General features: G+C 40.1%; 2 protein-coding genes across 2 annotated transcripts in view; one reads left to right on the top strand and one right to left on the bottom strand.

Moving 5' to 3' along the window:
• The window catches only part of LOC138964184 (receptor-type tyrosine-protein phosphatase mu-like), a gene marked incomplete in the record, with an annotated part of 322,563 nt that overhangs the window by 252,113 nt on the left and 47,137 nt on the right, over nucleotides 1-23,313 (bottom strand).
• LOC138965523 (multiple epidermal growth factor-like domains protein 11) lies at nucleotides 203-13,729 on the top strand. The gene is made up of 11 exons (XM_070337707.1): nucleotides 203-993; nucleotides 1,774-1,908; nucleotides 3,012-3,140; nucleotides 4,214-4,264; nucleotides 4,422-4,550; nucleotides 5,850-5,978; nucleotides 7,254-7,382; nucleotides 9,836-9,964; nucleotides 10,483-10,591; nucleotides 11,884-12,032; nucleotides 12,446-13,729. The coding sequence occupies exons 1-11, from the start codon at nucleotides 771-773 to the stop codon at nucleotides 12,808-12,810; spliced, it is 1,677 nt and encodes a 558-aa protein (XP_070193808.1). The 5' UTR covers nucleotides 203-770; the 3' UTR covers nucleotides 12,811-13,729.

The following is a 23,313-nucleotide window of genomic DNA, read 5'->3' as shown; positions in this document are numbered from 1 at the left end:
ACTTGACTAAATGTTGTATTTTCGCCTTACGCGACTTGTTTTGGTCTCCATTAGACCAATCCTCACATCCTGAATACGTCGAATTGTGAAAAAAACCTAAAACCAGAAACAAACAAAACACAAAGAAACAAACAAAGAAACAAATACATAAACGAACAAACTAGCAAAAGTGCTGACACACATGGTGGTGCAGTGGCGTGGTGGTAAGACGTCGGCCTCCTAATCGGGAGGTCGTGAGTTCGAATCCCGGTCGCTGCCGCCTGGTGGGTTAAGAGTGGAGATTTTTCCGATCTCCCAGGTCAACTTATGTGCAGACCTGCTAGTGACCTAACCCCGTTCGTGTGTACACGCAAGCACAAGACCAAGTGCGCACGGAAAAGATCCTGTAATCCATGTCGGAGTTCGGTGGGTTATGGAAACACGAAAATACCCAGCATGCCTACTCAGCGAAAGCGGAGTGAAGCTGACTATGCTCCCAGAGTATAGTTTGGGGAACCCAAATGGGCAAACGAGCTCACACGTAACCAGAAAATTCTGGAACGCTGAAGAAGAAGAAGAAGAAGAAGAAGAAGAAGAAGAAGAAGAAGAAGAAGAAGAAGAAGAAGAAGCTGACACCAATTGCTTGTCCTCCCTTCCTCCGCATTACTTTGATTGCGATTATTTTCTTCACCCTCTTCAAACCTGCCCTCACCCATTTCCCCCGTAAAGGAACAGAGGGCAAACCCCGGAGAGATGTTGTATTGTCATCTATTATTTCTCGGTGCTCACTTATGTTTCTTTTTTCTTTTTCAGAAATAGGTAGAATGAAAGGCTGTCTTATTAAAGTAGATGGACAGGAATGCTACAGGTTTGACGACGCACCGGGCAGCAGGAAAACGAATGTTACATGTACCAGCGGTGTCCTGAACGGATCCGTCATAATAGTGTCCAAAGACACCACAGGATTCTCCGGAGACAATAAGACAATTAACATGTGTGAACTCCAAGTGATAAGTATGTTTATCATTTTTGCTTACCATAATTACAAACGTCGAGTAAATATCACTAATATAAGTTTGTTTGTTTGTTTGTCGTTTACTTGTTTGGAGACACTTATTTAACAACCCCGACATTTCCCCCGTACAATGTCGTTTTTAGAAGTGCATGTAATACATATAAACTGTAGACATTGGGTATATACGTTACGCATCTGTTTTAAGTATTCCAACTTCCCCAGTTCTTCGCTTAACAATGTCTCCTCCATGGTCATTAATTGAGGCAGCTTTTTTAAATCGTGTAATTCTGACAACTTGATACCAGAAAGTGGATTTATTCGACTATTGGCACGATTGAAAATCACACCGTACGACATAAGAAAACACCAGAAGTATCTATTATCAGCGAAGAAACTTACCTGAACTATATTGGTAATTTATACTCCTTTGCCTGGTTTGTTTGAATGATTTGTTTAATCTATGTCAATCTTTTGTAAATGTTTGAGTCAGTCTCTTCGGGTTCGATTGGGTCTGACTGTCACATCACATGGCCCAAGATAAAAAGTATCGTCAATCTGAAAATGAGAATAAAAGCAAAAACAATTGCCATTCCAAACATATTAACTTGTGCAAACCTACAAACCTGCTTAGATATAATTTGTATGTTTACCTTGAGACTAATGATATGAGCAGTTTCTTTACTTGGTTGACATCAACAGAAAACAGCCCCCTAGTAATGACTTTGGAAGTAACCAAGTGCACACGTGTTGTAAATCAGAGATATATTGTCATTTGAAAGGTTGCAGTGACGACTACTGGGACAGTGGGTGTGACAGGAGGTGTGGTAGCTGCAGTAACGGAGAGGTGTGTGACAAGGTGACAGGACACTGCTCCAGCTGTCCCCCTGGCATCAAGCCTCCACTGTGTGATACGGGTGAGTGATGTACAAACCAGTGCTAACAAATTATTTAATATAATAGACTATATGTACATGGATTAGGAATTTGTTGTGGACAAAGTGTTCTCGTCTTTAAAGGCACACTCCAGGCGTTTACATACATCACAAACATCCTTTCGTTTGAACACTTACTGCCGGACAACATCAGGGCTGCTCTCCCTGGATAGCGAGCAATTTTCAAAGAATGTCTTTTGCGTCCTCTGGACCCGTGTGAAACCGAAGCCTCGTCATGGCGCAAAATTGAAGTTATGCAAGTCCGAAAGCACGAAGTCGGAATATAGGCCAGGAAAGAGGGACATGTGTGATTCTCACTTTCCTGGAGGGTTTGGAGCGTTGAATAATGAGTGTCGGCATTCACATATTTGAGGTATGCCGGCTTTGTTGTCCGAAAGGGGAAGTTGCATTCTGATCAAGGGACATAACCTACTTTAACTGGTAAAGCTCCACGTGGTGGTGTTCCCCTTTACACTTGTTTTGTTGTTCGTAACCAAATGTATACACTTACACCAGATTCCTTTTAAAGATTTAGAAAATTGCTGCAGTTTTTTTCGAAGCAATATGTATGAAATACGACTAGAGCCGACTTGACAGATGGCAGTTGCACACAATACGCGAACGACTGCGGTAGCCTAGAATAAACCATTGAAGAGCGTGTAGGGTTTACATGTGATAATTAGCCCTGCAAGAGACCTGTATGCGTCATAAAATGGCGTTGACGGCCCTACAATGTGTGTTTCGTCGGTTTTCTATGGCTTTTTCGTGAAAAGCTTTACTCATTCTGTAAACCTCCTGTGAGGCAGAGTGGGGATTCAAAGAAAACATTACGTAAACACCTCACATGTTTATTGTCATGTGGACTTGCTTGTATATTTAATGTTGTAAACCTAACGTTGCTGTTGTCTGCCATTACCTGATGGTGGAGGTATTATCTGTCGGTGTAGTTTGTATTATCAGATGAATTACAAAGCCAGGTTTAGTCCACAAACAGAAAGCGTCAGTACTTCTCAAGCTACAACAGTGCATCACCAAAATGTTATTGAAAAAAGGTAAATCATAACCTTATGACTTTCTTTCTACAGAATGTGAAACTGGGACCTATGGACACAACTGTACACAGACTTGCAGTGCAGGATGTGAGGATGTCTGTGACAAAGTCTCAGGACACTGCACGTGCAAACCTGGATGGCTGGGGCCTGCTTGTGATGCTGGTATGTGTGTATTGTTTGTGACAATGTGGGTTGCAGCTGTATTTGAAATTGCATTTTGGTTATTTTATCCCTTTTCGCAGCACCACATATTTCAAGACTTTAGGGATAATGGGACAGGGTGACGCAGTAGTCCCCCTTATCACAGGCAGCTGGGCTGCATTGACGGAGTTGTCTCCCTAAGCGTGAGCTAGTTTTGGTAGCTTGACGTTTTTGGTACGTTGGTAGACAGCATACCCGTGGGCTGTGGAGTAGCTGATTGTGATAAGGTCTGGCTGCGGTTATTACCTGGAATGCGTTTGCGAACCTTTGCGTTGCCATAGCAGATTATATAGTGCTAATAATTTGACTCTAAAATCTCAATCCCGTTTGACCGGCTTTGTCTCCAAAGGCGATTCTTGTGCTTCGGGCTCTCGGTTAGAAAAAGAAGACGACACAAGGGTGAAACGATATTTGCTAAACACAAATCGATTGAAAGGCATTGCTTTCTTAACGACACATGCTCAAAAAAACAGGTATATGCCAACATTACAAAGAAGATGCAGGACGCTGATTGTAGGTTGCTTATTGATTTTGGGCTTAAGTTGTGTTCTGACACATAATACTGTGACCGAATATACAACTTGACATTGTGTTGGTTCAGTATACTCTAAGCCACTGCATTCATTTTGTTCGTGATGGGAACACCTGGTTTGTCTCTCATTTTTGTCTGCTGTTTCAGCTAATATGCACAATGAGTGAATCTGCATATTATCAGGGAAGAAACAGTTGTGCTGGTTAAATCAAAGTGAACGTTGTTGTTGTTGTTGTTGTTGTTGTTGTTGTTGTTGTTGTTGTTGTTGTTGTTGTTAGTGTTGTTGGTATTTTTGTTGTTGTTATTGTTGTTGTTTTTTATTAGACAATATTGGGCTATATCAACTCACTAGAATAACAGCAACAAAACAGGGAGCTAGGTTATGGAATATTGAACAAAACTGCTTGAAGACATATCTAATAAATACTGGAATGTAATTTACTTGGTTTGGTTCTTTGATTGGTCTTTTATTTACCATTGACTGCTGGTCGCTGCTACGCAGTGTGTCCTGGGAGAACATATGGTCTCAACTGCATTCAGAATTGCAGTGGAGGTATTATCTGTCGGTGTAGTTTGTATTATCAGATGAATTACAAAGCCAGGTGTAGTCCACAAACAGAAAGCGTCAGTACTTCTCAAGCTACAACAGTGCATCACCAAAATGTTATTGAAAAAAGGTAAATCATAACCTTATGACTTTCTTTCTACAGAATGTGAAACTGGGACCTATGGACACAACTGTACACAGACTTGCAGTGCAGGATGTGAGGATGTCTGTGACAAGGTCTCAGGACACTGCACGTGCAAACCTGGATGGCTGGGGCCTGCTTGTGATGCTGGTATGTGTGTATTGTTTGTGACAATGTGGGTTGCATCTGTATTTGAAATTGCATTTTGGTTATTTTATCCCTTTTCGCAGCACCACATATTTCAAGACTTTAAGGATAATGGGACAGGGTGACGCAGTAGTCCCCCTTATCACAGGCAGCTGCGCTGCATTGACGGAGTTGTCTCCCTAAGCGTGAGCTGGTTTTGGTAGCTTGACGTTTTTGGTACGTTGGTAGACAGCATACCCGTGGGCTGTGGAGTAGCTGATTGTGATAAGGTCTGGCTGCGGTTATTACCTGGAATGCGTTTGCGAACCTTTGCGTTGCCATAGCAGATTTTATAGGGCTAATAATTTGGCTCTAAAATCTCAATCCCGTTTGACCGGCTTTGTCTCCAAAGGCGATTCTTGTGCTTCGGGCTCTCGGTTAGAAAAAGAAGACGACACAAGGGTGAAACGATATTTGCTAAACACAAATCGATTGAAAGGCATTGCTTTCTTAACGACACATGCTCAAAAAAACAGGTATATGCCAACATTACAAAGAAGATGCAGGACGCTGATTGTAGGTTGCTTATACATTTTGGGCTTAAGTTGTTTTCTGACACATGATACTGTGACCGAATATACAACTTGACATTGTGTTGGTTCAGTATACTCTAAGCCACTGCATTCATTTTGTTCGTGATGGGAACACCTGTTTTGTCTCTCATTTTTGTCTGCTGTTTCAGCTAATATGCACAATGAGTGAATCTGCATATTATCAGAGAAGAAACAGTTGTGCTGGTTAAATCAAAGTGAACGTTGTTGTTGTTGTTGTTGTTGTTGTTGTTGTTGTTGTTGTTGTTGTTGTTGTTGTAGTTGTTGTTGTTGTTGTTAGTGTTATTGGTATTTTTGTTGTTGTTATTGTTGTTGTTTTCTACTAGACAATATTGGGCTAGATCAACTCACTAGAATAACAGCAACAAAACAGGGAGCTAGGTTATGGAATATTGAACAAAACTGCTTGAAGACATATCTAATAAATACTGGAATGTAATTTACTTGGTTTGGTTCTTTGATTGGTCTTTTATTTACCATTGACTGCTGGTCGCTGCTACGCAGTGTGTCCTGGGAGAACATATGGTCTCCACTGCATTCAGAATTGCAGTGGAGGTATTATCTGTCGGTGTAGTTTGTATTATCAGATGAATTACAAAGTCAGGTGTAGTCCACAAACAGAAAGCGTCAGTACTTCTCAAGCTACAACAGTGCATCACCAAAATGTTATTGAAAAAAGGTAAATCATAACCTTATGACTTTCTTTCTACAGAATGTGAAACTGGGACCTATGGACACAACTGTACACAGACTTGCAGTGCAGGATGTGAGGATGTCTGTGACAAGGTCTCAGGACACTGCACGTGCAAACCTGGATGGCTGGGGCCTGCTTGTGGTGCTGGTATGTGTGTATTGTTTGTGACAATGTGGGTTGCATCTGTATTTGAAATTGCATTTTGGTTATTTTATCCCTTTTCGCAGCACCACATATTTCAAGACTTTAAGGATAATGGGACAGGGTGACGCAGTAGTCCCCATTATCACAGGCAGCTGCGCTGCATTGACGGAGTTGTCTCCCTAAGCGTGAGCTGGTTTTGGTAGCTTGACGTTTTTGGTACGTTGGTAGACAGCATACCCGTGGGCTGTGGAGTAGCTGATTGTGATAAGGTCTGGCTGCGGTTATTACCTGGAATGCGTTTGCGAACCTTTGCGTTGCCATAGCAGATTTTATAGGGCTAATAATTTGGCTCTAAAATCTCAATCCCGTTTGACCGGCTTTGTCTCCAAAGGCGATTCTTGTGCTTCGGGCTCTCGGTTAGAAAAAGAAGACGACACAAGGGTGAAACGATATTTGCTAAACACAAATCGATTGAAAGGCATTGCTTTCTTAACGACACATGCTCAAAAAAACAGGTATATGCCAACATTACAAAGAAGATGCAGGACGCTGATTGTAGGTTGCTTATACATTTTGGGCTTAAGTTGTGTTCTGACACATAATACTGTGACCGAATATACAACTTGACATTGTGTTGGTTCAGTATACTCTAAGCCACTGCATTCATTTTGTTCGTGATGGGAACACCTGTTTTGTCTCTCATTTTTGTCTGCTGTTTCAGCTAATATGCACAATGAGTGAATCTGCATATTATCAGGGAAGAAACAGTTGTGCTGGTTAAATCAAAGTGAACGTTGTTGTTGTTGTTGTTGTTGTTGTTGTTGTTGTTGTTGTTGTTGTTGTTAGTGTTGTTGGTATTTTTGTTGTTGTTATTGTTGTTGTTTTCTACTAGACAATATTGGGCTAGATCAACTCACTAGAATAACAGCAACAAAACAGGGAGCTAGGTTATGGAATATTGAACAAAACTGCTTGAAGACATATCTAATAAATACTGGAATGTAATTTACTTGGTTTGGTTCTTTGATTGGTCTTTTATTTACCATTGACTGCTGGTCGCTGCTATGCAGTGTGTCCTGGGAGAACATATGGTCTCCACTGCATTCAGAATTGCAGTGGAGGTATTATCTGTCGGTGTAGTTTGTATTATCAGATGAATTACAAAGCCAGGTGTAGTCCACAAACAGAAAGTGTCAGTACTTCTCAAGCTACAACAGTGCATCACCAAAATGTTATTGAAAAAAGGTAAATCATAACCTTATGACTTTCTTTCTACAGAATGTGAAACTGGGACCTATGGACACAACTGTACACAGACTTGCAGTGCAGGATGTGAGGATGTCTGTGACAAGGTCTCAGGACACTGCACGTGCAAACCTGGATGGCTGGGGCCTGCTTGTGATGCTGGTATGTGTGTATTGTTTGTGACAATGTGGGTTGCATCTGTATTTGAAATTGCATTTTGGTTATTTTATCCCTTTTCGCAGCACCACATATTTCAAGACTTTAAGGATAATGGGACAGGGTGACGCAGTAGTCCCCCTTATCACAGGCAGCTGCGCTGCATTGACGGAGTTGTCTCCCTAAGCGTGAGCTGGTTTTGGTAGCTTGACGTTTTTGGTACGTTGGTAGACAGCATACCCGTGGGCTGTGGAGTAGCTGATTGTGATAAGGTCTGGCTGCGGTTATTACCTGGAATGCGTTTGCGAACCTTTGCGTTGCCATAGCAGATTTTATAGGGCTAATAATTTGGCTCTAAAATCTCAATCCCGTTTGACCGGCTTTGTCTCCAAAGGCGATTCTTGTGCTTCGGGCTCTCGGTTAGAAAAAGAAGACGACACAAGGGTGAAACGATATATGCTAAACACAAATCGATTGAAAGGCATTGCTTTCTTAACGATACATGCTCAAAAAAAACAGGTATATGCCAACATTACAAAGAAGATGCAGGACGCTGATTGTAGGTTGCTTATACATTTTGGGCTTAAGTTGTGTTCTGACACATAATACTGTGACCGAATATACAACTTGACATTGTGTTGGTTCAGTATACTCTAAGCCACTGCATTCATTTTGTTCGTGATGGGAACACCTGTTTTGTCTCTCATTTTTGTCTGCTGTTTCAGCTAATATGCACAATGAGTGAATCTGCATATTATCAGGGAAGAAACAGTTGTGCTGGTTAAATCAAAGTGAACGTTGTTGTTGTTGTTATTGTTGTTGTTGTTGTTGTTGTCGTAGTTGTTGTTGTTGTTGTTAGTGTTGTTGGTATTTTTGTTGTTGTTATTGTTGTTGTTTTCTACTAGACAATATTGGGCTAGATCAACTCACTAGAATAACAGCAACAAAACAGGGAGCTAGGTTATGGAATATTGAACAAAACTGCTTGAAGACATATCTAATAAATACTGGAATGTAATTTACTTGGTTTGGTTCTTTGATTGGTCTTTTAGTTACCATTGACTGCTGGTCGCTGCTACGCAGTGTGTCCTGGGAGAACATATGGTCTCAACTGCATTCAGAATTGCAGTGGAGGTATTATCTGTCGGTGTAGTTTGTATTATCAGATGAATTACAAAGCCAGGTGTAGTCCACAAACAGAAAGCGTCAGTACTTCTCAAGCTACAACAGTGCATCACCAAAATGTTATTGAAAAAAGGTAAATCATAACCTTATGACTTTCTTTCTACAGAATGTGAAACTGGGACCTATGGACACAACTGTACACAGACTTGCAGTGCAGGATGTGAGGATGTCTGTGACAAGGTCTCAGGACACTGCACGTGCAAACCTGGCTGGCTTGGTCCTGCTTGTGATGCTGGTATGTGTGTATTGTTTGTGACAATGTGGGTTGCATCTGTATTTGAAATTGCATTTTGGTTATTTTATCCCTTTTCGCAGCACCACATATTTCAAGACTTTAAGGATAATGGGACAGGGTGACGCAGTAGTCCCCCTTATCACAGGCAGCTGCGCTGCATTGACGGAGTTGTCTCCCTAAGCGTGAGCTAGTTTTGGTAGCTTGACGTTTTTGGTACGTTGGTAGACAGCATACCCGTGAGATGTGGAGTAGCTGATTGTGATAAGGTCTGGCTGCTGTTATTATCTGGAATGCGTTTGCGAACCTTTGTGTTGCCATAGCAGATTTTATAGGGCTAATAATTTGGCTCTAAAATCTCAATTCCGTTTGACCGGTTTTGCCTCCAAAGGCGATTCGTGTGCTTCGGGCTCTTGGTTAGAAAAAGAAGACGACACAAGGGTGAAACGGTATTTGCTAAACACAAATCGATGGAAAGGCATTGCTTTCTTAACGACACATGCTCTAAAATACAGGCAAATGCCAACATTATAAAGAAGATGCAGGACACTGATTGTAGGTTGATCATACATTTTGGGCTTAAGTTGTGTTCTGACACATATACTGTGACCGAATATTCAACTTGACATTGTGTTGGTTCAGTATACTCTAAGCCACTGCATTCATTTTGTTCTTGATGGGAACACCTGTTTTGCCTATCATTTTTGTCTGCTGTTACATCTAATATGCACAATGAGGGGATCTGCATATTATCAAGGAAGAAACAGTTGTGCTGGTTAAATAAAAGTGACCGTTGTTGTTGTAGTTGTTGTAGTTGTTGTTATTAGTGTTGTTGGTGTTTTTGTTGTTGTTATTGTTGTTGTTTTCTACTAGACAATATTGGGCTAGATAAGCTCACTAGAATAACAGTCACAAAAAAGGGAAGTCATGGAATATTGAACAAAACTGCTTGAAGACATATTTGATAAATACTGGAATGTAACTTAATTGGTTCGTTGATTGGTCTTTTATTTGCCATTGACTGCTGGTTGCTGCTACGCAGTGTGTCCTGGGAGAACATATGGTCTCAACTGCATGCAGAATTGCAGTGCCCACTGCAATGGTACTTGTGACAAGGCTACAGGACATTGTGCGTGCAACAGAGGATACATACCTCCGTTGTGCATGACAGGTGTGTATCTGTTCATTTCGGGTCACTGCAAGCATTCAAAGATGCAGAGCGCCGATTGTAGGGTGCTCATAATTGTGGAGTTTAAGTTTTTGTCCATGCGACAAAAATAAATATACAACTGGGCATTGTGTAGGATCACTATGCTATCAGTCAATGAAGATATTGTATTCTTGATGGGAAAATTTGTTTTGCACCTCATTATTATCTGTTACACATATGTGTTACAGCTATTATGTACGACAGGAAATGTGCATAAATAATTAAGGAAGAAACAGTTGTTATGGTTTAATCAAACTGCAAGACTGCTTTTGTTATTTTTGTTTATTAAAAGAAACCTAGTGCTATGACATTACACCTAAACTTTGGGTGGATACTGTAACGATATGTCCGGTTCTGTCAGACATATATATCCCTTGCCTTTTGCAAATACCTATGTGTAGCCCACCTAGCACAACAGTTGATACTATACACAATAGTTTATTTAGTGTCCCTAATAATGCTGCGTGTACTGCTAACAGAGATCCTGAGTGACAAGATGGAAGCCCAATTTACCATCATCGGTGGCGCTGTGGGTGGATCTGTGGTTGTGTTGGTTGTGATCATCATTATTGTTGTCATCGTCGTGAGGTAATTTTTTTAATGCGCCTAATGCTTTATTTTTCAAATTGTGTTGCGTCCGTTTTTTAACTGAGTGCTGAGTACTAACAAAAGATATGAACAAGTCGCGTAAGGCGAAATTACAACATTTAGTCAAGCTGTCGAACTAACAGAATGAAACTGAACTCACTGCATTTTTACAGCAAGAGCGTATACACGTAGCATCGTCAGTCCACCGCTCGATGCACAGGCAGTGAAATTGACAAGAAGAGCGGGGTAGTAGTTGCGCTGAGAAGGATAGCACACTTTTCTTTATCTCTATTCTTTTTAACTTTCTGAGCGTGTTTTTAATCAAAACATATCACATCTATATGTTTTTGGAATCAGGAACCAACAAGGAATAAGATGAAATAGTTTTTAAAACGATTTCGGAAATTTAATTTTGATCATAATTTTTATATTTTTAATTTTCAGAGCTTGTTTTTAATCCAAATATAACATATGTATATGTTTTTGGAATCAGAAAATGACGAAGAATAAGATGAAATTGTTTTTGGATCGTTTAATAAAAAAATAATTTTAATTACAAGTTTCCGATTTTTAATGACCAAACTCACTCATTAGTTTTTAAGCCACCAAGCTGAAATGCAATACCAAACCCCGGCCTTTGTCGAAGATTGCTTTGCCAAAATTTCAATCAATTTGATTGAAAAATGAGGGTGTGACAGTGCCGCCTCAACTTTTACAAAATGCCGGATATGACGTCATCAAAGGTATTTATCGAAAAAAAGAAAAAAACGTCCGGGGATATCATTCCCAGGAACTCTCATGTCAAATTTCGTAACGATCGGTCCAGTAGTTTGGTCTGAATCGCTCTACACATACACACACACAGACAGACACACAGACACACAGACACACACACACACACACACACACACACACACACACACACACACACACATACACCACAACCCTCGTCTCGATTCCCCCCTCTACGTTAAAACATTTAGTCAAAACTTGACTAAATGTAAAAACAATACATACGAAGATATTAACAATTTTTTAAACGCGTCATTTCAAGAGTACAAGTATGCACGCCTTGTCAAAAATATCGATTAATCAGTAAAAGGTCACATGTAGTGGATACAAGTGCAGACAAACATGCAACATTCCTTATAGAATTCCGACTTTACACACACACACATTAGTTACATTATAGTAACAATTTGTTTGCTTTGTAAACCTGTTTAAGTAGAAATGATGACTCGTCTAAAACCAGAAGAAACAACATTTAAAACAAATAGCTCTTCCTTGGATAGGCGGAGAAGAAATCGACCCAAAGCTACGGGAAAGAAAGAAAACAGCGCCCAAGAGGAAAGTCCAACGCTACAGGTCAACGTCTATCAGAATGTATCTGATGCTACCAATGGCAACATGGGCAACCTTGTAAGAGACAACGATCAACAAGGTAATGATTTTACAACCTTTAAGGGGTTTAAGATGGTTCGAACGAGACTTTGTTAAAGTGGAGAGGGGGCATGGGGGGGGGGGGGGGAGGGGGGTCCCCCCTAAAGGAAAGTGAAGCTAGAACCATGTGGGTGGGTGATTGGTTCTCTTGTACAGCAGAATTATTTGCAAATTTGTTTTAAGCTTGGGATGAAAATATGCGACAAAGCTGTTAGATGAATCAAACTAATATCAAAATGTTTTGTTTCTGATATAAAGGCATATCAAAACACATTCCGGGAAAACAGCGCAACTTTCTTTAATGTGTCATGTGTTCTTGGACGGCACAAATCTTGACACATGGTCAGCCTATAGAATTCATCACCAAACAAATAAATAAATAAATAATGTACGATATGTTTGCTTTTAATGTAGGTGCAGGATTGGACTCAGCACGGATCCTTTCATCAAAATACCAAAGAAATCCGGTAACACTGTCGACCTCACAGTCGGACAATGTTTACGAAGCAGTGGTAGGCGAAGTTAACCACGGATACGTTAACTCCCAACAAGCCATGTCAGCGACGACCCAGAACCCTGCAGAGCGCTCTCAAGTCCCAGCAGAACAAGCCTATATTGTAGAAGGGAAGTCTAGCATTGAGGCTGCCAGGGAGGCTTCAGCTCTCCCCACAGATCAGCCCTATGAAGTCGTGGACCGTGACCGTGAAAACACGTACGAAAAACCACGGATGTACATGAAGACTGGAGATCATCACGTGTATAGTGATCTCAAACCTTGAAAGAACCCTGGCTCTGCAAAGAGAGATTACGGGCAGACTTGTTTTGTTTGTTAGCAACTAATGTGTTTATGTCTGCTTATTTATTTGTACTTAATTCATTGAATGAGTTAATCCAATATTATGGATTATATCAGATTGTCACGCTTGTAAATTGTCGTGAACGTTTACAGTAAATGTCACTGCCAACATCATCGCACTTTATAATTAGCTTAACAAACAACTGTATGTGCTTCTGAGCTGAGGATTTGTCCATATCACGAGAATGTGATTCACTGACGTGGAGTTGGTATAACCATGTATATAAATGTTTGATTGTTTAAAAAGATTGAATTTACGGATGAGAAGTACCGTCATAGCTCACTGCAGTTTTCGACTTAATATCCTCGGCTGAACTCAACACACCAATAATGTTGGTCAGAATCATCCACATATACTATGATCCACAACGTCGAGTGTTATTATTTTGCTGCCTGTCTTTCCTGGGTTATATTTGGTTTGTCTCCATATGTCTGTATATGCATACATGGCAAAGAACTGTATAGCTTCGCTTTAACACTCATTTTGTACAACCGCTGATTATGAGTACTTATCTGGTGGTGTAAGTATTAAGTTTACATTAAGCTTCAGTCACACACACGACTCAATCGTTGAGATTCAATCGCGCGATTCAGTCTTGAGCCGATCGCACATCACATCGTAGGCCATTGACCCGTCACACGATGAACGATTGACTTAACGATTGACTTAACGATTGACGAACGATAACTCCACGCGAGCCGGCCGTAAGTGACGTGTCACAGTGAACACTGCACACGCGCTTTGCGAGAGCAGACGCTAATGTTCGAACATCGCTCTACCTTTCTTAAAACTACCTTTCAGCATTATGCCTTTGCGAGAAATAAAGTTCCCAGACAGTTGCAATTAATGTTTCCCGTCCGCTGTACACGCCTAAAACGTCTCCTTTATATCTGAGTTCAGTAAGAAACTGTTCTTCCAAAAAGTTTTGAATCGACGAAGAGACGCAGTCCGCGACTGTCCGCCATTATTTTACGTCACGGCGTGAAGGCCGCAACGACGCGTTCTGATTGGCTCTGCCCCTGCGATTGACTGACGACTGGGTCGCAGGAATAGAACAAGTTCTAAAGCTCAAAACTACGAGGGAATCGCATGAGACTGAGTCGCAGACTTGTCGTAGCTATTTTCCACGACTCAGTCGGCCGTGTGACAGGGTAAATCTCACGATTGAGTCGCGTGTGCGAATGCCCTCTAAGTATTTAACGTAAGTACAACGGTGTTGTAAGTTTTCGAGTTTACCATTGAGTTAAAATTAACCACAAAGGGGGCCTTTGAACTTCTCAAGGTTACTCCAGGAGCAAACTTCTGCGTGTTGTCTTGGTTGATATATATTTATAAGAGAATGTTGAACAGTTGTGTTCCTGCATTCGACACGCTCGGCCATTCTTACACTCGGTTCTGCAAACTGCACCCACCCATGTTTCTTCTTCTTCTTCTTCTTCTTCTTCTTCTTCTTCTTCTTCTTCTTCTTCTTTGCGCATGGGCTTAGATTTCCACGTTCACACATCTTTTTTAGCACGAGTGGATTTTTATGTGTATGACCGTTTTTACCCCGCCATTCAGGCAGCATACGCCGATTTCGGGGGAGCACCCATGTTTCAACTTGTGTATGTTTTTAGACTTTCAAGCTGTTTTGTTTTTGTTAGATCCTACATTATTGTTAAGCGTTGTAAATTCAGAACCGGTGTTCCACTGCAATATACGTCTCTTAATTTTCCGAACCTGCTCATGCAAGCATGACAAGTAATTTCAGATACCTTTGAAGTTACGGAATGACGTGTACAGATTCCTTACATTTACATGGGTTTTAGAAGGAAAACATCGGCACATTGTTTTCGAATGAAGGGAGACAACTCTGTCGTATTACGTATGCGTTTTCTCTACCATTGCAGACATTTTCCTTGATTATTAGACCAACTTGAATAATTATGCTTAATGTTGGAATTCAATCCGTCAATTACTCTCACGAGAAATATTCTTTGATTAAAGGGACTTCAAAAAGAACTCAATAATGCCAATGGATTGTAAGCTCTGAATGTACACCGCTAAAGTTCCACATTGCCCTCTTTTTCCTTGAACTCAAAGCTTTTGAAATTGAAAAGCTGCACCTTGTGATTCTCTCTGTATCAGTGTTGATACAAACAAAAATGCGACACAGACACATGTACCACACACATATCTTCATCTAAAATTACGTGTCTACTTGTAAGACTTTCATTGTTTTCTTTTCAGACTTTATCGGACACAAAATAGACATTTTCAGGTTGTGTATGCTCTTATATCTATCACTTGGCAAAGTTATTTAGGGCTACCGATAATTATATCGTCCCAAAATATTGTATCTAAGAAAAATATCGCAATGATATCGATACAGCTTTTATGTATCGATATAAAACTCAATTCATGACATGTTTTGCTTTCACTACTACCCCGCCTTAAAAAAGTGGGTTAGTTTTTTGTTTTTTTTCAACACTGATCGTGACGTTGTAAATTGATGTTTGCTGAGTATGTGTGCGGCTAGATTTAACAACTAACACTTTGAACAGTAATCATCTGATCATTACGGTCCTTCAATTGATTTTGTTAATATGTTTGCACCTTCTTTGTTGCTTTTTTTGTGCTAAGAAATAAACATTTGGCACGACATAAACTTAACTGTTGACTTGTGCCTAGCCTGAAAAAACACTTTTTCAATAAAGTCTAATCTATTTTAAGCAGATGTTTTGTTTTAAAGCCATTTGTTATAAAAGATATAAACTCCTGGCCGCTTTGATCGAACTACATATGCACAGTTCGCAAGTGAAATCGAAGGGGATTTGACCGATGGGAAATCTCCAAAGACAGTAGAAAGCAGGTAGGGGAAGGGCTCCTAATATGACCGGCTCCTAATATGGACCACCTTCTGTTCTGACAAACTAACGGCGCTAGAGCGCTCAAAAAAGTGTTATTCCCTGTATTCACCCTCTCTGGATAACTTACACATGTCAAAACAGTTGCAGAAACAGAAATCTCAAAACCATTAGGTTTTTTCTCTTTTTTTCAATTTTGGCAGCGTTCACTCTAAATTTGCCGCCTGAAACGGACTCGATTCTGTCCACAGCCAAAGCTTTTATCACACACAAAATGCTATATATGACAGCTAAAACCGTATTTGTTACATTTTAACAGTGTCGACCCCGAGTTTTTACTGCAAAAAAAAAATAATAGCAAAATCTCAAAGTATGTGCGAGTCCCCTAATATGGACCACCTTAAACAAATCCAAGAAAATAAAAGCTAAAGGCTTTCATTAATTCATTAAGAAGCTTGCTGGAAATAACCTATAACTAGCCCTCGAGATTTAAAAAAAAAAGCAACAAAAATCTTCTTTTCGTGGAAGTTGATCATTTCATTTATTTTCACTCTGTTTTTGATAAGCTTCTTTAGTTTCCTGGTGTGCTTCAAATAATGCTCTCATCAACCCGAAACAGATAAATCTAGAGAATATTTTAATTAGGCTGACTTGTACACTAAGTTGTATCATGTTATTTTGAAATATAGGGGGCTTTTTACAGTGATTCGTGAAGGCCGCTTCACTGGTCCATATTAGGCGCCCAGGCTCCTAATATAGACCCTTTGTGATTTTGTCTGTATTTAATTTGTGCTCAATGTCTATCAAAACTATTTCACTCTAATTAGGTCTAACGGTTAACCTAAGAGAGAAGGACTACCAAACACAAAATGAAACTTCTTCGCAAGAAAACATGCTATTTATCTCTCTCTCTCTCTCTCCCTCTCTCTCTCTCTCTCTCTCAGTGAGGATAACAGGGAAATTAAAGATGTCACTTCATGACAAAAACAAACAAGCAAGCAAACGCAGAAACAAACAAAACACACTCCGGGATCAAGATCAGAAGGATGGGTATCTTACATAACGCGGTCTCCACTCCACTGAGACCAAAGCTATTCATTAAACGACTATTGCAAGCCTTGATGTTACTGGAGCACCTCCGAGAAGGTGGAGGCCAAAACATGTGCTGTAGTGAGTATGAACAGCCATGATGGTCTTTCTGGCCTTCTGTACGCAGCCTCCTGAATAAATGTGACCCTCCACCACGGAATGAGTCGCATGTGACCTTTACATGATTTTCATATTTTTACATTTTCCTAAAGAGTTGTTTATGCTCTATCCAGTGGTGCAAACCGGTTTAGAAAAGAGCAAAAACTGTTTGAGTTGAAAGCCTGTGACTAAGGTGACCCTCACACTGTTACCAGACACTCCCCTGACTTCGCAGAACCGCGCGAGGTGACATGCGACTCATTTCGTGGTGGAGGGTCACAAATGGAATAAACAGAGGGACGTATCCGGCCCATAATCCGAAGTGTCATTCGTATGATTCAAATTGCGTTTAAAAACAGAAGTGTTCTCCGTTATATATGCTGGTTCGTCTTCCCCAATCTCGAAGCATATATTAAAACTACCTATGAATCAAGCACTTTTAAAAAGAGGGCTCTTCGATATTTCAGTCAACCTCAATATACACTTCAGACATTTGTATCCTGCACGTTTGTCAAAACACTCTGTCCACCTCGTCAAACTCATTGCTTTGTTGAATATAACACCTAAATAACAGCAGCCTACGCGTTCTCGAATTCGTACTGCTCTCTTTCAAGAATCCACTATCCTGCTATTCCCCTCCCCCCACCCCGAACACAAAACTACTTTTTAAAGCGTGATCTTGTTTTTCTCCACATGTGTTTCATGTTATAATTCTTTGCAAATATGGTATTTAACACGTCATTTCGACTTAACAAAAAAATCTTTCTACTTATATTTATCTATCTATCTATCTATCTATCTATCTATCTATCTATCTATCTATCTATCTATCTATCTATCTAAATATCTAAATATCTATATTTCTTTCTACCTATCTACCTATCTATCTATCTATCTCTATATCTATGTATCTATCGCTCTATTCATCTATTTGTATGTCTATATATCTATCTGTGTCTGTCTGTCTGTCTGTCCGTCCGTCTGTCTATCCGTCCGTTTGTCTGTCTTTCTGTCTGTCTGTTTGTCTATCTGTAATAATAATAATGATAATAATAATACGGGTATTTATATGGCGCAAATCCGAAAATAGTTCTAAGCGCCTTACAATCTATCTTCAATAATAATCATCTTCATTACAGCAACAATACACATTATATTTATGTGTCTGTCTTTCTGTCTTTCTGTCTGTCTGTATGTCTGTCTGTATGTATGTCTGTCTGTGTCTGTCTGTCAATCGATCTTTCTATCGGTATACTTGTATGTTCATATGTCTGTCTTTCTGTCTGTCTGTATGTCTGTCTGTCTGTCTGTCCCGCAGTGGGGCACTGCGGTTATGAAATTAAAAGCCCCTCCTGTTTTTGGAACCGCAGGAGCTTTCTAGTTTGCTGTTAGGTAGATTTTTGGTTCCTCTTTCCTGTCATGCTCTCTTTTTCTTCATGAATTCTTTTCTTTTTTCTGCCTTCTTGCTCATTCACCTGTATTTTTTCCAAAAATCTCTTCTCTTGCCGCTTGTCTCGCGATTCATGTATAGTTTAATCTGTTAGTGTTCTGATGTAAGTCCAGCAGTAGATAGGTTAAGCCTATTTTAACATACTGGAAACTGGTAATCTTCCAGTAGGTATTAATTTAGTTTTACTAAAGCCTGCTGGGACACAAGTAATGGGTTAGTGCATTTGTAAACAGGAATCGCTTGACAAGTGGCCCCCTTCATCCCCCCCTTCCTCGTCCTGATATGGCTCTGCGTAGTCGGCTGGACGTTAAGCAACAAATAAACAAACAAACAAACTGTCTGTCTGTCTGTCTGTCTGTCTGTCAATCGATCTTTCTATCGGTATACTTGTATGTTCATATGTCTGTCTTTCTGTCTGTCTGTCTGTCTGTCTGTCTGTCTGTCTGTCTGTCTGTCTGTCTGTCTGTCTGTATACTTGTATGTTCATATGTCTGTCTTTCTATGCGTTGTTGTGTGTCTATCTTTCATTCAGTATAACTATCTGTGTATCACTCAATCTGCCTGCCTGTCTGTTAGTCTGTCAGCCAGTCTTTATGAATATTGTGTAAACGGTATGGAAAAAACTAACATGACTATTCAGTTCAGTCCACAAATAAATCCTATAATGTTCCCTCCCCCGGACGTACCATGTTTGTGTTTATCACTGCTGTCAGCAAATTTTAGTTTGAACGATTTCAAAGCGCCAATATCTTGTTTATTTTGCTGACACACAAATTGACACAAGCCGTGAAAACATACCCGTGCACGCAACATTACCTGAAAGGATTCTTCTAGCTTTTCTTCGCACTGAATGTCGCTTTGCAAAACATTAAGGGGAATGAATGGGTGTGTATGTGTTTGAATGTGTTCATGCTTAATATTATGCACATTCAAAGGTCTCGAGGGTTTACTCCACACAGACTGTCGCCAGAAAAAAGGTAATGATGTGTGTGTGTCTTTGTGTGTGTATATAGATGTGTGTGTGTGTGTGTGTCTGTGTCTGTGTCTGTGTCTGTCTGCCTGTCTGTCTGTCTGTGTCTATCTTTGTTTTGTTGAGAGTATGTGTCATTTCGGGATATTTGTTAAATACAGTGTTTCTATGATTTGAGCACAGTTTGGTATGTGAGCAAGAAGATAGTAAGGTTCCTATCAGTGTACTTACTTTAGTTTGCAATTACTTTATGTCTCAAAGAAAGGCAAATTGATTACATCTTCGGAACGTCTGCCTAAACTGAGCAAAATATGGTCTCCGAGAAGCTTAATGAAATCAAAATGTTGGTTGGCTTTGTTTTCGCCTCTACCGGTCTATTTCCTCGTTCGGCTTAGGTGCTCCTGATTAACAATGTTAACGACCACTTTGCACATTTTTGCTTGGAGCATGTTAACATATCACCGTGACTTCATCATATCAACTGCTCTTTGATGTCCATTATGTTAATTTTGACCACTGTTAGTGTATTATTGTACAATCTTGTAATGTAGATATGTCTGCCAAAAGAGGTGTCTCCATACGTCAAAACGTTTCAACAATCTTGCCGAGCATTATACATGATTATCGTATCGTGCGGGAAAACTATTTTCTTCTTAGTGAGAATATTTACATTTTTCTTTGGTAAAAGATAAAACAAAGGGCTCGGCGATTAGAGAGTTCTCCTTAGAACAAGCGTTTATTTTTCGAATTGTACATTTTTGGGAGTTTAAAACAAGCCTGAAGAAATGTCTTTGTATTGGTTCACGTTTACATCGTCGCAATGGCATAATTCATCTACAGAGCAAAACAACATCGGGATCGCTGTTAATTCTCCGTAAAATATGGTCCTTTAACTAAACGCCTTCATAAGCTCACACTGTCAGTGTCTATTACGCTTGTGCCTTGTTTGTGACAATCGCAACAACTTCCTAGTTCGCGTCTATACTACCCGTCATAAAAGACTAGGCAGATGCGTTTCAGGGCAGATCTTTGTGATGAGGTCGTTTATTGTAAAACAAATTATATGACTAAACAAACCATTCATTCCCCCATCTTATTCAGAAAACAGATTGAGTGTACGTGAGTGAGTGGCTGTACAGTGGAATTAACATACAACACAGAAAAAACAACAAATCAAATTCGCAAAATCAAGGTTCGCGCGTTAAAATCGACAAAAAAATCTGAAAAGTTAAAACGAAACATGTTCTGCATGACATTAGAAAGAACAATCAAATCTGCATCCAAAATAGTCTGTTTTGTTCTCATAGCGTGGCTAAAAATCACAGTATGCTGAATGATTTAGGTGTCATTCCCCTGAGAAGCCGTAACTGGCGGTTTTTGAGGCCGTTATAGTGGGCAATGAAACAAAAAGCAGCAAATTTCAGAAAATCCTCAACGCATTGGCTTTAAACTTTTGGCGCTACGTGCTTACCCATGTCGTAAACTACACACGGAAATTTTAAGTCATGTGAGACATAGTTATGCTGTTTTTAGACATGCCAGAAAGAGCTATCAAATTGTCGGTAAGTCTTTGCTGACTCAACGAAAAACCATAATTTGTTGTAATCTTCAAAACCAATGATAGATGCGCCATATACTCAAATACCATGGACATGTTTTATCAGACATAGGTGGTATGATAATTTCAACGCGAAAGTAATCTTTAAGTACGGGCTCTTTCACAGCGCTGAGCGCAACTGACAGGTTAACATTGCAAAGCTCAGTTGTCACGCTTGACTGAGCATGGTTCTTGAAAAAGCATTTTCCAAGAATTTGTGTGCGCGTTTAAAAATAGTGCGCTGTGAGCAGCCGTAGTTGAATATGAGTCAAGTGTAAGTGTAAGTTGAAGCTTTCATTTTTCTGAATGCTTTCTAATTTAAAAAAAAAATTGTCAGACAGGGTACATCTTTAATTTTAAACCTTTTTCAGGCACGTCGCCTTTTATGGCTTCTCAGAGGAATTACACCTACATCGTTCAGCAAGCCATAACGTGGTTGTTAGACAAAATATGAGAACAAAACTGAAAGTTTGGGATGCAGATTTCTTCGTTCTTTCTATCGATATGCAGAACATGTTTCGTTTAAGCTGTTCTGATTTTTTTGTCGATTTTAACGCGTAACCTTGATTTTGTGAATTTGATTTTGTGGGGCCGGGTGTCTGTGTTGTAGGTTCTACTGTACTTTACATCATGTAAACTTAATCTGTTTTCTGAATAAGATAGGAGAATGAATGTCCCTTTTAGTCATCAAATTGGTTTTACAATAAACGGTCTCACCACAAAGATCTGCCCTGAAACGCATCTGCCTAGTTTTTTTTATGACTGGGAGTATATGTTGCTTTAGAGGTCTTTTTCGAGCATGCACTTGATGTGAAGAAGTCATTGTATCCATCTGCTGCTGATCAGGCGCGTAAACATCTTAATTGTGTTACTGTTGATTTCAAAACGTTTCTTCCTCGAGCCTTCCGATTCGTCAATTGGAAGTACTTCCCAGTTTGGGTTAAGAGAGCTAGAGCATTGTTGTCCTTGTGATGCCCTTGTAAGAGAGTGCTGAAGTACACTCAAGTCATCTTCACAATCAACAACAGCCACATCAGCGTGAGTTGGCCCAAGGTTATAATAACACCAGCCCAAAATAATCGGCTTCGCCTGCGCAACGGTCAGAACGAGCATACCAGGAAAACACAGTAGCCATATATTGTCTCAGACAGCTTTATAAAATACACATGCAGGTACAGCTCGAAGAACCCCCAACGTATTGCATAGCTTCAATGGTGTAATTCAAGTCATTGTGTGCATTCGCAGCTGAACACGCGGCATGGACTGAAACCATGGCATCAAGGTTGATTTTTCACACGTTTCTGCTGTGTGGCCTGCTGATTTCAAGCGAGAGTTCCTCACACCACTTTGGTGAGTTTCCAGACACACGCACACACACACACACACATACACACACACACACACACACAAACACACACACACACACACACACACACACACACACACACACACACACACACACACACACACACACACACACAGAACCCTCCCCAAACACACACACTGGACGGAATACAAACATAGTGGTTTACATGCAGCCACTGAGTTTATCCATGGCAAGATCTGTGTCTTGTGTGATATTGTACACAGGTTCTTTTTCAAAAAGTACTTGACACCGTTAAAAGAATTCCATTATGAAAACCACTCAGGAAATTAGGCAAGGTTGGAAATGGATTCACTATTTTACGAAGTATGTTGGCTGCCACACCTTAACAAAACTCTCCAGCACGGTCTACTTTTTTCAGACGAAAAGATACATGCTTTATACAGTATGTTGGGAATGCAAAAGCAGATATGTGTATCAAAGGTAAAAACAAATGAGAACTTAAAAATACTTACCACTTGTGTGTTTAATGTGTATCTTTATGTATTAACTGTTTATGACAGAAGAATTACAAATTTGATTGAGAAAGGAAAAATACAACTATAGAACGATGCTTCTATAGCCTGAGGAAAAAACCACCCAGGCAGAACAAGGAATGTTTGAAGCAACCTGCAAGCAGCTAAAGTTACACACACACAAACAAAGCAATTTAATCACGGCAACGTTCTTCAGTCGGTGTCGCGTGACCTGCCTTGTTCTCCAGACAAGAGAAACATCCACGTTCTTCAGTCATGCCTTAGAAGGATATCCGCAATCTTTTCGGCCTAAGATGCATACAGAGCGTGTTGGCTTGGGGAAAGACCAAAACTGCGCCCAGGCGTTCAGCAGTATAATTACCACAAAAATGCAAATGACTCCAATATTGCTTTGGGTTTTCGTATGCAAAGGTAGCGTAATATTCATCTGCGCTCAGTTAGAAATAAATTGATAAAGACGTGTGTGTGTGTGTGTGTGTGTGTGTGTGTGTGTGTGTGTGTGTGTGTGTGTGTG

This window comes from Littorina saxatilis, linkage group LG4 (assembly GCF_037325665.1).
Source record: "Littorina saxatilis isolate snail1 linkage group LG4, US_GU_Lsax_2.0, whole genome shotgun sequence".
NCBI classification, from domain to species: domain Eukaryota; kingdom Metazoa; phylum Mollusca; class Gastropoda; order Littorinimorpha; family Littorinidae; genus Littorina; species Littorina saxatilis.
This window is presented reverse-complemented; position numbering and strand designations above follow the sequence as displayed.